General features: G+C 34.2%; 2 protein-coding genes across 2 annotated transcripts; one reads left to right on the forward strand and one right to left on the reverse strand.

The window, feature by feature from the left end:
• The first annotated feature begins 239 nt into the window (after positions 1–239).
• LOC144835003 (DDB1- and CUL4-associated factor 17-like) lies at positions 240–11,290 on the forward strand. Its single transcript, XM_078690008.1, has 14 exons — positions 240–379; positions 969–1,030; positions 1,570–1,611; positions 1,802–1,895; positions 3,028–3,173; positions 3,793–3,853; positions 4,438–4,527; positions 4,772–4,879; positions 5,427–5,520; positions 6,261–6,400; positions 6,707–6,819; positions 7,452–7,623; positions 7,952–8,098; positions 8,745–11,290. Exons 1-14 carry the CDS (start codon positions 251–253, stop codon positions 8,856–8,858), a joined length of 1,512 nt encoding a protein of 503 aa, XP_078546134.1. The 5' UTR covers positions 240–250; the 3' UTR covers positions 8,859–11,290.
• Positions 11,291–11,470: 180 nt separating this feature from the next.
• Positions 11,471–13,501, reverse strand: LOC144835004 (cytochrome P450 3A24-like). Its single transcript, XM_078690009.1, has one exon. It carries the CDS (start codon positions 13,281–13,283, stop codon positions 11,730–11,732), a length of 1,554 nt encoding a protein of 517 aa, XP_078546135.1. The 5' UTR covers positions 13,284–13,501; the 3' UTR covers positions 11,471–11,729.
• Positions 13,502–14,597: the final 1,096 nt, after the last annotated feature.

The following is a 14,597-nucleotide window of genomic DNA, read 5'->3' on the forward strand; positions in this document are numbered from 1 at the left end:
GTAATCTGCCAGGGTAGTCGATTTGGACGTATTTTGACTGATTACGTGAATTTTGAATTGCCGACAAAGAGAGGGTTTTGCGAGATCGGGTCACATTTGTTCATTTATCAGCATAGTTAAAGTTGACGATATAAAGTCAAATCTCCAGTAGTTCTCAATCCATTTTCCAGGGTAGCATGCAGCACCAAAACTCAGCTCCTCCTATGTTGTTGTTGTGTGTGTGCAGTCAACTGTAACAATCCAGGGACTGATGTTGTTGTTTCTGTGGAGGAGGGAAGCATGCGGGATGAGTGTAGTGAAACAAATATTTGAAAGAGAAAGAATAGATGGCAGAAATTATCGGAAAAATTGTAGGATACTTAGGAAGTTGATATTACAGGTACTTATTGCCTTTTTAAATAGCTTTTATTTTGATAATATCAATACAATAGGCCTGCGGGCCTCCTCCTACTAGTACTACTAGTAGTACTAGTAACTAGGCCTTACTTAGACTAGAGGCTAGGCCTACTGAACAATGAATGAAAATTGAAAGGCTAGCCTAGCCTAGCCTAGAACTAGAAAGAAGAAGGAAGGAGGCGCACTAGGATAGTCTCTGGTTTAGGGCTAGGGCCAAGAGAGGACATTATTGATTGAAAGTAGCATATATTAGTAGGCCTAGTTAGGCTAGGCCTAATCCTGGTGTGCTGGGATACTCCATAATATCATTTAGTATAATGGCAATGGTTTGTAATGCTCTCTAATAGTACTATTAATAGTATATTAATACAAGGCCTACTAGCTATAAATAGCTGCTATATTATTTGTATAGTTGTGCTGAGACAACAACTAAAAACAAAGGGACTGGCTAGGTAGTAGCTGTAGTAGGGCTAGTGAGCACTTGGAGTATCATTTTATTTTAATTTAGATATGCCTACTGCACAATTATTAAAGCTTCTTGACTTGATGATGTAGATTATATTTTGTTGTAGAAATCTGCTAAATACAAGAAAGTATGGCAAATTCATTCAAGATCCCATATTTTGTACGAAGAGTAAGTATCCATTCAAATAATATAGGCCTGTACTTTATTTGTCTGATTATTTCGACAACTAGTTACAGTAGTTAGGGAATCCCGAATTCGTGCCAATCAATTCTTGTCATAAAATGATGCAAAAGTGAATATAAAATTCTACCTGCTTGCTTTTGAAAGCAAAAGAAGGCCTATGAAATGCGACTTAATGCGCCACCAGTATAATAAAAAATACTTAGAAAACTTTCCAATTTATTACAATTAGATTACACAGTTGAATAAAGCCTGTTTTACACTAGATGAATTTGTTTGCGCGAATCAAATGCATCAGTTTATTTATGCATGCGTTTTCATGTTTCTGTCTTTTAAATCCCTTTCTGCAACGCATTCTAATTCCTTGAGTTTTTTTATTTGAAGCGAAAAATTGCTCAATCAACGAAAGCTAAAAAAATGTCATCATGTCGTTCATGAGCACTTGCGAAATCGAAAAGCTCAGCAAACTGTTTTTTCTATGTGAAATGTTGGAAAATAGGCTTAAATCACAGTATTTTTTATTCCAGAAAAAGATTGTATTTGGACAATTACAAAACATGTTATGCTTGGTAAGAACTGATTATTATGTTGAAAAATAGTTATTCTTCACATAAAAAAAACTTTATTGTTTATTAGTCAAATGGTAAAAGTCTGAAATATGCCAACCATAAAAAAAATAGTCCCAAGCTACCCAAAACTTCTTTTAAAAAAAAAGTATATGAAATAATATATTACATTATTCTTTTTGCTTGTTTTTAGTAATGGCTTAAATGGATTTCCAGGCTTGTTGTACAAAAAGTCCGCAAATCAAGGAATAGAGTATAAAAATGCATTACTATGCAGTGTCAATGTGGTATAGTAGATGTTACTTTGTGTCATTTCAGAATTTATAACGCACTTAAATTGCCTTGCCAGCACTATATAGAGAGCTTGTGACAACCTAACTATAGGGTCTTACACACCTGTTCTGGCACGGTTCCGGTCCGGCGAATCAAACATCAATGTTTTGTTTTTACGCAGCTATGCACCAATCGATATGCGCGTAGCCGCGTGAAAACGAAACATAGACGTTCGATTGAATTTTCTGGCGGCGGACCGGAAACGTGCCGGAACAGGTGTGAAAGACCCTTAAGTCATGTTAATTCATTGTGCGCATGCAGAAACGTTGCAATGTGCCTCGATCCTCGCTCCCTACTCTACACAGTTTTGTATGGGCGGCCATTAGGGCCAAAATAGACAAACGTTGCCGTACGAACAATTCCTCTCCGGTAAGCCAAACTAATGGCGTTAAAGACATAATTCCTCGATTAACAAACAAATATTGCCGTACGGACATACACATTGCCGTATGGTTAAATTGCCAAAAGGACAGAAATTGGCGTAGACAAAATTGCCGTAAAGACAAAAATTGGCGTAAGGACAAATTGGCGTACAGTCAAACTAAATTTAAACGTTGAGGGCAGAATAGTATTTTAAAACCATCTGGTTGGGGTGTGGAGGTTAACAAAATAATCATGGATTGTTTAAATTTAGCCAATTTGTCCTTACGCCAATTTTTGTCCTTTTGGCAATTTTGTCCTTACACCAATTTTTGTCCTTTCGGCAATTTTGTCCTTACGCCAATTTTTGTCTTTACGCCAAAGTTTGTCCTTTCGACAATTTAACCATAAGTCAAATTAACCATATGGCAATTTGTTCTTTCACCAATTTGTTCATACGGCAATGTGTGTGTCCGTATGGCAATATTTGTTTGTTAATCGAGGAGTTATGTCCAATTGGTTTGGCTTACCTGAGCGGAATTGTTCGTACGGCAACGTTTGTCTATTTTGGCTCTAATGGCCGGCCATAGTTTTGATGATTTCTAGGTCCAGACGACAACCAACGACACACCAATTGACATGGTCTAACTTGTTGCTAAGCTGTCGATCATAGCAAATTTGAAACTCACTAATATGTCATGCATTTCTTTAATAAATTTATTTTAGGACAACCTTGAACCAAGTATGATAAAGTTCCAAGGATATCAGCCTCATCTTCTAGTTCTAACTTCCAACAATCTGCTACAAAGAGTTCATCTTGACACTGGTGAAGTTTTACAATCTGTTTACTTGTCAAGAAAATATAAATTTAAGTATGTTTTATACAATTTCTAAATTTACAACTATACCCTATTGACACGTGCATTGCATTGTGATATAGTAAATCGTAATCGGTGGTGATTCAGTTGTATTAACTCCCAATTGCCAATCATATACAGACACGTTGTTACTTTTGAGTTTATAGTCACATGGCTATGAGTAGAAATAAAAACTTGTACAGTAGTCTTTTCTCCATAATTATAGATAGAACTTTCGGCTATAGACTCTTACTAGCCTACTTATTAAATTCGGCTAGAAAAAAGCGAAGGATTTTCACATTTTTTAAAATAGAATATATTTTTTGGGAAAAAAGACGGAAAAACTAGCATGTTGAAAACATTTTGTGATTATTGGTTTGTACGAATGAACTTGGGCTAACCAGTGGAATTTAATAACAATTCTAAAATCACACACGATTTCGCATTGCGAAAGGGTGGTGTAGTCAGATGTCGCAAGTGCTACAACCGATAGAACAGTGAATACGTTATTGACTATTACTCTCTTATTGTATGGTGAAAACACTAGTAATCAGTGAAATATACTCCATGTGGATTCCTAAAATGAGAATAAAATAAAACCGTTTTAACTAAACAATTTTTTGTTATCTTTTAGATATTTGTCATGGGATGAGATATTGGAAACTGTCGTCATCAAGTCTACAAACTTTAAAAATGTTAGTATTAAAATTTATTTAAACTATGATAGATTTTGAATTGTAGATGTCATTCTAATTTACAGTTGCTAGATCCAATCAACACAAGAACAGAAAAGCCTTTTTATTGGTGCATGTTAAGCAGCAAACCTCTGTGTTGGATTGAAAATGAAGGGAATCCTATTTTCATAGTAGGAACCTTTCAATTTCTCTTCACACAATTAGACCGTTGTTCTCACATTGACATTCTCAACACAGACGTGGACTTGAATTCAAACAAACATTTTATTGGCCAATCTGATGTAGCCATAATTTTGTATCTCTCTACACAGTGAATCAATTTTTAAGCTGTGATATTGCAGTTCACTATTAGAAACCCATATTAAGGGAACACATTCTTAAGCCCACAAAGGTTTTTTTCTTTTCAAAAGGAAATGTCCCCTTGATAGGAGTGTCTTCTAAGGGGTGTCTCAAAGGAGAAATTCTACTGTATATAATTTCTTTGCTATGACTCCTAGTCTGAAAGTAACAGTGTAATTATTTCAATACATTACATGGATTCATTTTTAACCTAGCAGTATAATTTATTGTTCTTTATTATTTAGGAGGATGGTGGCCAGGTGTCATGGTTGGCCTTAGCTGTTTTTCAAGTTTACCCATTTCAACTAATTGCCATGTTTGAAATAAATAAAAAGGTAACATTTGTTGTATTGTACTTTATGGTGTTTTTTGCAAATCTATTTATCTAATTTAGCAACTTTTTGACAAAATAAAATAGTCACAAAACACATTAATTTTAATCAACATGCACCAAATAAGTATTATTACTTGTTTATTTTAGATATTTGCCCTTTTTCTTTATTTTAATGATCATTATGTGATCTGTCTCTTTATTTAGAGTTAAGCTTATTTTATAGATTTTTTTATTCTGTTCACTAGATATTTGGAAATGATGTTTTAGATGTAAATATTTCAGAAAATAAATTAATCTCTTATCATCGGAAAGGACGAATATGTTTTTATAGCTTTCCAAGAATACTAGAAAGAGTAAGTATACTTATATGTTAAGTTTGGCTAAAATCTACATGCAATTCAACAGGTTGACATGAGCACTCCGAGTAACAGAACGCAACTCAATGACATGAGATACTATGAGTTGCTTTCATAACTTTGATTAGCGGTGTTGTGTGCGGTATCACATTCAATACTAAATTTTGCCCAGCCATAATTTATTGAATCAGCTGTCAGAATCCTGTCAGTGGTGTAGTAGTGTCGACGGAAATTAACATGCACGCTCCAATCAACAGCAACTGTGCAGCAAGTCAAAGTAAGGCACAGTTGTGCAAAATATGTCGACATGACAGCAGTTGACTTGCGTTGCCTTTCGGTTAAACAAAAGTGTGAATAGCATCGCATGTGCAGGCACTGTGACCAAACGTTAGCAGAATATCCAAATTAACCTCATAAAAGCCTCGTAAAATATTTGATTTTTAGTAAATTGTGCTTGGGGCTAATGCTAAATAATATGTCCAGCTTTACTTTGTTATTTTAGTACTCTGATCAATTCAAAGATGAATTATTACATTTTTTTTAGTTTGCTACTAAAAACATCAAGTTAGGTGACATATATGAAGATGATGTTGTAGGAGAGCATCCATTAGGAATCCCTTGTAATGTGCGAATAACAGGTAAGGATATATGTACTGTAGGTCAAAGTTCAACTCAGACAAAATCAGATCCAAAATATCAACATCCTTTGACATATTTAGACCACTTGTATACTTGGCCAAAAACAAAAGCCTACAATTAGGGCTTTCATTTGTTTCTGATGGGATTGTTTTAAACTTTGGTATACTAAAAATAACAATAGTTTTAAAAATGGTATAAAGTGAAACCTTAAAAAAGTATCGTGAAAGGTGCAAAATTGTAAAGGTGTGTGAAACTACATTTGAAAAGCGCCATTACAAGGCTGGTGTCTTTGTTAGTACTAAATTCATATTACTAATTATAGTTATTATTTATACATATTTCTATTTTTATACTTTCTTTATCTTCACCTTTATGTGAAATTTCTGGATCCACCACTGTAAATAATAATTTATGTTGGGTCTCCTTTTGAATGATAATAATTGTGAGTTTTATTTATAGACTAGGCCTCTACGTCTAAGTCTTTACCATGTTTTCCACTTAGTGACTTCAATCAAATCAAAAGCATCCGTATATACGCATGCATATTCTTAGATTCATTTCACGAAAAAATCCACAACCAATCAGAACTCTGGAAGGTTTGATGATTCATCTAAATAATATTCACTTGTGGAAAACAGGCTTTAGAAAGTTACCATTCACATGCACATGTATCAAAGAAGTTCAAAACTCTTGTGTCACAAATCAAATTTATATTTAACTTTATATCTCTTATAATCAGAATGCCCTGATGTACTGTTTGATGTTGCCAAGAGTGAGGAACATTGTGTTGTGATTGGGGGATTTCCCTGGCATTACATCATTGCTTATATGCCAAATAATGGTGATATGTCGGTTTTTGATATGCAAAATAATAAAGAGGTAAGATATGTTACTGTCAGATTTCCTTTAAGTTACTTAAGTTCTGTCTACACTATCAAACTTTATGCGACAACAAATGTGATGTGCCCATATATGGACATAATGATGTCATATTACTACCATATGTGGGCATATCAATAACATATTTGGGCACTTTATTTGTCAAACTAGTTTGATAATGTAGACAGAGCTTTATGCTTTATAATAACAAATAATTTTCGTTTGTATAACACCATTCCAACGATCAATGCTGGACCATTTTTCTTTTAAAATGTAAAATGTGATGTCAATGACATTGTTTTCTAGGCCATCAATGGGAGATTAAATCTAGTTCAGGATCCTACATATACAGGGGAGAAAGCTTGGTTTCACTGGGATGAATCGGGAAGGATAATACACACTGGACCAAACAAGATGAGGTTAGTGTCCATGAGAAATTTGCAGATTTAAGTTTTCTTGAATGAAAGTTTTGAATGCTTGTTCTACACACCTGTTTTTGATGAGCTTAGAAACGTTTTTATCAAACTGCAGGTCTTCCTCCAAATCCAATAAAACAACAGGAATCCACTTTTTTTGGTACTGATCTCTGTTTAGAATCCTTTCAAATAAAGACTGGCACTAGAAGTGGTTTTAAATTATCCTATTTAGAGGGAAATTAAATCCACAGGAGTGATGGTAAATGTTGACTTGTCTGTCATGTTTGTGTGTATTTCAAAAACTTCAGTTTTGTTTGATTTTTTTTTTTCCAAAATGTCAATGCTGTTCTACCCCTAAAAATGCAAAATTGTCAAAAGATTATTTAAATGGTGTTTAATTGGTAGAACGATTTGAAAGAAAATGTTCTGTTGGGTCCACCCAAACCATGGTCTTGATCTCTAAACGGAGTCTTTGACTTGAGGGAACACTTACAGATTAAAGAAAGGCGATCATCCAGGGCCGTGGTACAGCAGTCTTTAATTGGATGGGTCTGTAATTGGAAGGAGACCTGTAATGTATTATAGAGCTTAGAAAGTACATATAAAGGACAAAATGAATGTGTTTTATTTTACAGAATGTTAAAAATGAAACAATCTTCAACAAATTCAGAAGTGGTAGAATTATTTAATATTAACATGAATAACAATGCAACACAAAGATCGCCAGGGCCAACTTTCACATCCTCTGGAAGAGTAGTCACACCAAGGGTCTTTGATTCATCATTAGTCGCTTGGCCTGGACTTGAGGTAAATTTATTATTGTAACCCTATAGAATGGTATGGACCATAACGTCATGGAGAGGTCAAGATAAAATGAGGAGAACATGTACTGGACATGTATTAAGGAAGATTGGAAATAAAACCATACCAACCACATTTTGGTTGTCATTTAATTTATTGTATGAGCAGTAATAAATCAATATTACAAAATCACAAACAATATTGTGGGTTATATTATAACGTGATTTCCAATTTGTAAAAAAAAAAAATGTGTGTAAATTCTATTCATATTTTAAAGCTTTTGGGCACAAATATGTTTTAGAACTGTGAATTATAGTAAGTATTTTTTGTTTAGACTTTGAAAGGAGTTGAACATGAAAACGAGCTAGATTTATTAATTGTTGTCAGCACAGATGAAGACCATAAAGGTCATGTCTGTTACCACGACAATGACACAGGCGAGATGTATAAGGTCGTTACATTAGAAGGAAGATGGGAAGAGGTAACAGAATTTTGATTTTTATTATAATATTGTCGTTAAAAGCAGTTATGCTAAATAAACCGGTTTCTTTTTAAAAATCATACAAGGTTCATACAAATCACTAAACATTTATGTAATCATTGAATTTTACTAAAACATTTCCATTTACTGGAATGGACATTTGACAGTCATTGGAATAAGATTAAACAACAATTACAACTCTCCAAACTGGACTCTCTACCAAGGTTTTGAGACAGTTGACTGTATTTCACTTTGCTATGACATTTTAACCTGCTGAACTGTTCAAAGTTGGAACAGTTCAGCAAGTTAAAAAGTTGATGTCATAGAAAAAACGGCATTTTACACTTTTTTTGGTAGTCTATAATTTCCATGGGGTCGTATAGTGGGTCGACATACAATTGACAAGTGCATATTAGAAACGAATGACACTATAGATCATTGTAGAGGTTTATTGTGCACATGTCAGGAAGTCATAATGTGCATTATGCTTAAAGACACATCCATTTACATGACCTAGCTTGTACTTATTCGTCGATTATTGCCAAACGATAGCTTTCTAATATTGGGTAAACTCTTAAAAAAGGAGGCGATCTTTATCATATTGATAATTTTTTTTTATCTGATTTAATTTTTTGTTTTGTTTCAGCATTTAGATTATGACATCACAGTTGACCTGGATACTATATGGTGTATTGTGAAGAATCGTGGCGTGTTTGAATGTAGTTTTTACAAATTATCAAGAGAAATGGACGTCACTTAAAAAATATGCCTGCTACTTACTTTCGTCCGGGACATACCCAAACTTATATGACGGATTCATCCATAACTTCCTATCTGCCATTGTGACAACTAGTTCTTCTCTCTGCATACCAGTATCCGTCCCTAGTACATCAATGTTTGTGAGTGCTGGTCTTCCTTGTTTTGCAAGCCCAAGTTTTGGCTGCCATAGCAGAACATCTGCCATGAATGATATGCCTGCTACTGAAATGTAACTGTAATGGAACTCTATAGCAATACACTTACAGTATATCTTTTTTCAGATAAACCGCCATGTGCCTTTTCTCTACACAGCGTTGCATTTATTTTATACAGGACAGTCCGTTGTAAGGCTTTTAGAAGTTTATTGTGCGCATGTCGGGAAGTCATAATGTATAATACAGCTCTCTACCTCAACAGGTGTGTCATTGACCCCAAGATTGAGGAATAAGGATAGGAAATGTGTCCAAACTTTCCTTAATTAACACAATGAAACAACCAACTGCCCTAACTTGTTTCTGCAACCCGTTGTTGAAAATTGAATGCTCCCTAATACGGTAATCCTATTGGGCTATTGTATCACTATAGCTTTAGGTGAGTTTACAGAGCTCTGCTGTTTTATGTACACCAAATAAAATATAAGATTTACATTTTATTTCTGTGTAATTCATTCATTAACATTGGAACCAAGGTTAAAAAACCCCTGGTTTCAAAGTTTAAAAAAAGTGATGACGTCACTTCCCTCCCAATATTTTATAATGAGTTGCACAGCTTTAATGTGCATTCTATTAGACCTTTATACTAATTGGTAGCACAGATCTATCGGTATATTTGCGCTACACATTATTTTAAAATTGGATAGCACAGCCTATTGTGCATGCTACCCTTTTAACTAATGAGTAGCACATTTATATCAGTATTTAGTTACGCTACCCAATATTTTATAATGTGTAGCACAGATTAATGTGCATACTATTAGGCTACCATTTTATCTATGAGTAGCACATTTATATCAGTATTTAGTTAAGTGCTACCCAATATTTTATAATGGATAGAACAGCTTAATTTGTAGCATCAGGCTACCTTTTTACTAATGGCTAACACATTTATATCAGTAGTTATAATATATATTTTGTAATGGATTCGGCATATCCAAGATATATTGGGTGGAAATGCTATGACTGGTGTTCAGTCCAACAACCTTTAGTATGAGACATGAATAATTAACACAGATGTATTGATAGATGTGTTAATGGCCATGATACAAGGCAACAATGCAAATAAATGATAATAGTGTTGTTAATATTCAAATGACGATTGATTGCGCTAAGTATTATATAAATAGTAAAAAAAAGGAAATCCAGTTAACTGTGAGAAGCAAAACAGGAAAAAACTTCTGAATCTGCAACTGTGCTTGTTGTATTTTATCCAGTAGTTATATATAGGCTAATTGAATGTGAAGGACAATTGGAGTGCACACTTTCAATTCAACAAAGCAAACTGCTTTTTTAGTCAAAACGAATAACTTTACACAGTGCCTATAAACTACAAAGATGAACTGTCACTTTTGTGATATTTTATTCATTCTTTTTCAACTTTAAAGTTTAAAGATGTATTGTCCCTCTGAAAAAATAATTCTTAAATTTTTTTTTTTAAATATTCCATTTTAATGTAACATAATAGTTATCCACATTGACCAAAAATTGGATCGAAAAAAAATGTATTTACTTGAAAAAATGTAATTTAAAGCAAAAAATGGTCAAATTGGCTGCCAGCCAATGGATTTTTGGTTGAATTTAACCATTTATTTTGTCATTTTAAAAGTGAAAACATTTTTTTTTCGTTTTTTTTCTATGGAAGTGATTAATTTTATTAAAACTACAAAATAACACATTCAAAGTCTGATTTAATTAATTTTTATTTTTCATGTTTTTTGGGGACAATACATCTTTAAGTAGATGAAATTTCTATTTATGGTTGATAAAGTTGACTGCCGTAGTACTCAATTATAGTTCTCAACTCATTCCCAGTATACAGAGTAGCAGCATACAGCAGCAAAACAAACTCAGCTGGTATTTGTTGTTACGTGTGTGCAGTGAACTGTTACAATCTATGAATGTGTTGAATGAATGAGTTTTTTTAAACCTGATGATGAAGGAAGCATGCGGTATACACTAGGCCTATGTAATGATGAGTGTAGTGAAACAAATATTCGAAAGAGAAAGAATAGATGGCAGAAATTATCGCAAAAATTGTAGGATACTTAGGAAGTTGATACTACAGGTACTAATTGCCTTTTAATATTTTTTATTTTCGTATCAATAGGCCTCTAGAGTACCAAATATGTTTGACCAACAAATGTTTTGCACGAACGAGGCTTCATCATAGTGAATATAGTGCGTATGCATGATCTAAAAGGTAGATGTTTAATACAATGTGTTATACCCAAAATAAAGCATGCACAAGTAAAACTGGAAATGTGATCTTTATTTGATTCGTTTTTATACAGTAATAGTATAGGCCTACTGAAATAATTTCAGTTAAAGTTCAAAATTATATTATTTTTCTGTAACTTAAAAACATAATTATTAACATTTTTTGTCATCAGGAAATACATTATTTTGCACAAAAGTATAATTTATAGGTGTGTGAATCAGTGAATTTTAAAATTATATTTCATTTTTGTATAGTTTCTACTCTTAAAGCTACTTTTTCTCAAAGTAAATTTAAGTCAATATAAATATTATTTTAAAGTTTGTTCATAAAATCAAAAGCACAATCGGTAATACTGTAAAATTTGTCAAATAATTACAATCAGAAAATTTGTTCAATAATCCTAATCGGATTCTTCTGAAAACTTTCAGTATCAACTTGACTACTGCCTCTGCTCAAAACCAAGTGGAATACCAATCCTTGGAATAACCTGGCCGATGTCACTTTTTTTGGATTCTATAGGAATAGGGGTATTCTTAACTGGAACGGATCGATACTTTCGGAATATGTGCACAACTGCAAATTTAACTGTTGTCAGAGCAAATCGCATACCAACACAGTTCCTAGGCCCATGTCCAAATGGAATCCAAGACATTGGGTGGTGTTTTTCCTTGTTCTCCTTGCTAAATCGCTCGGGGTCAAACTTGTCTGGTTCCGGCCAGATACTAGGGTTGTGATGAATTGCCCAAATTGGAACGACTACTCCAACACCCTTTTCAATTGTAAGGTCACCATCCGTCCACGTTGAGGTACAAAGCCTGTCTGTCGAAGGAGCAGAAGGATACATCCTCAGGGTTTCTTGAATGATCTGGTCCAAATATTCCATTTTACTTACATCTTCATATGTCACTGTGTCTTTACCTTTCAATATGTCTTCAATGTGGTTAACAAGCTTATCTTGTATGTCAGGATTAAGAGCCATTGCGTAAGAAATGAAACTTAATAGAGTACTGGTTGTGTCATAGCCAGCAGCTATAAAAAATAAAGATTGAGCCATCATCTCTTCGGTTGAAAGTTTCTTTTTTGGTACACTTTCTGCATTTTCATCAAAACTGATCTTGAGCCCATCTTCCTCTTTTGTGATGTCCATATCATGCGCATCAATCATCAATCGAATGAAATCAATTCGTTTGTCACTTGGGTCCTTTTTTCGTCCTTCGACAACTTGTTCGGTTACATCCATAAAGAATTTGATTGCGCTTTTAGAAAAGACACCTAAGCCTATTGAGTTGCACAATTTTCCGAATCCAGGTATCATCATAGCAAGAGCAAACATCCATATCCGCCCTCCATTAAGCATTGTTTTTATGTTTTTGATAAATGGGTTTTCTGGATTTTTCACAGAGTCAAGCTGAAGACCAAAGTTTGTGCTAGAAACGACATCCATCATCAAGCAACCATACATGTCCTTTACATTGATATCTTTCCCTTCTTTAATAAGGTCCCCAATTCTTTCTGGTAGAATTTGACAAGCTGCATTTATCAATGGCACCATCATTTTAAGCTTACCTGAGCTGAAGGTCGGAGTAACTGTATTTCGAATTCTCTTCCACTCATGGCCTTTTAACTGAGTCAGCCCTTTATCAAAAGGTTTCATATCAAGGTCACCAACCGTTCTGTGATCTTGAAAATTGTCAAAATCCTTGATAAGTATTTGTCGGAGTTTATCCAAATCGCCTATTATTATATGTGGTCTTCTACCTTCGTATATACCAACAACAGAACCATGCTTTAGAATGTACTTCAATTGGCTTTGATGCATACCGGTTGTAAAGAATATTTCAACACCATTACCAAGATAGGGCAGTGGTTTTGGTCCAGGCACGCCTTGATCTTTCCAATAGGATAAACCCCATATGCCATAGATATACAGTAGAATTACAACACTCAAAATGAGCAGCCATGTAGTTGTTTCTAAGCCAAGAAAAGCCATCATCAACCTTAAGTAGTAGAAGTGAGGTAGGCTAAAATGTTTGTGTCGTACTGCTGTCTAAGTAAGTGCTGAAGTCGTAGTTTTGGTTTAGACTGATGCAAGTCCTATGTGACGTGTGTGTTTGTTATCTCGGCTCGTGTAAGCTTTCACACAATGATGTAATAATAATAGAAAGATACCTCATTAAGTAAATAACCAAATAAGGTCATCACGTTTGTTGTCAAGTGCCAACAGACTATAAAAAACTAAAAGAAATGGTGAATAATCACTAACACAAAGCAGATAATATTATAGATAAGCGAACTTGGCATTGGTCCATTAATCACATACATTAGGTGCGCATGCGTTAACTAATGTGCTCTGCCAAACAGATTTAGGCTCTTCCGATAGTGACATACGGACAAGGCCAGAAAGGTCATAATTCCGAATGTTTATTAATAGGTTATATGCATTTTCATTTTCAATTTCCAGGCACCTAGCAGTTCTATTTTTCACAATTTTCTTTCTGGATAGGCCTACTTATATATTTTGTTTCTTTTTTCGAAATACTATAAAGCCTTGTCTACACTATCAAACTTTATGTGACAAAAAAATTAACAAACTATTGACAAACATTTCCGGGGACCTAACAACTCTATTTTTATAAATGTTCTTAGCTCAATCCCAACCTCGGTGGGCTGGTTCTCTGTACACTTGTAATTTCGTTTCATGTATAATTGCAATTTCCGGGGACCTAGCAGCTCTATTTTTCAAAATTTTCTTACAGATCAGCCCATGGGTGTTAGTCTCGCGCATTTACAATTTTCGCACCCCTATAGACAGCAATCAGCCTACGCCTCTGCGACTAACGATATACATCTTGGTTCATGCATGGAGGAAATATTTCCTCCATGGTTCATGGGTAGGTTTTACGTTCGCCTATATTTTCACGCTGCTGCTTTAGCCAGCTACGTCCCAAGAGTACTACTCATTCAGAAGCTAAAAGCAAGCAGCAGTTACAGTTCTAGAGGCCGACGTTTTTGATTTTTTATAAACTAGAACAGGTCATGCTAAAATTTCAAATCCCAAAGCATTTCTGATATTTACAATGAGTCCCATTTGACTGTCACTAGACTGATATTATAATACTGAAATTCGCTGTTAGATAATCACTGAATTATTATCAAAACAGTCCATTAAAGTTTTTGTTTGTAATAGGATACTTCACACTTGAAGTATCTAGGCTTGATGAAGTGACTCCCAGACTTGACCTTAGCAAGAAAATAAACTAAAGTGACAGAAATTGAGTCTGATTCATATCAAAGTATGAATTCTTGT

The sequence above is a fragment of the Antedon bifida genome, chromosome 2 (assembly GCF_963402885.1).
Source record: "Antedon bifida chromosome 2, ecAntBifi1.1, whole genome shotgun sequence".
In the NCBI taxonomy this organism is placed as follows: domain Eukaryota; kingdom Metazoa; phylum Echinodermata; class Crinoidea; order Comatulida; family Antedonidae; genus Antedon; species Antedon bifida.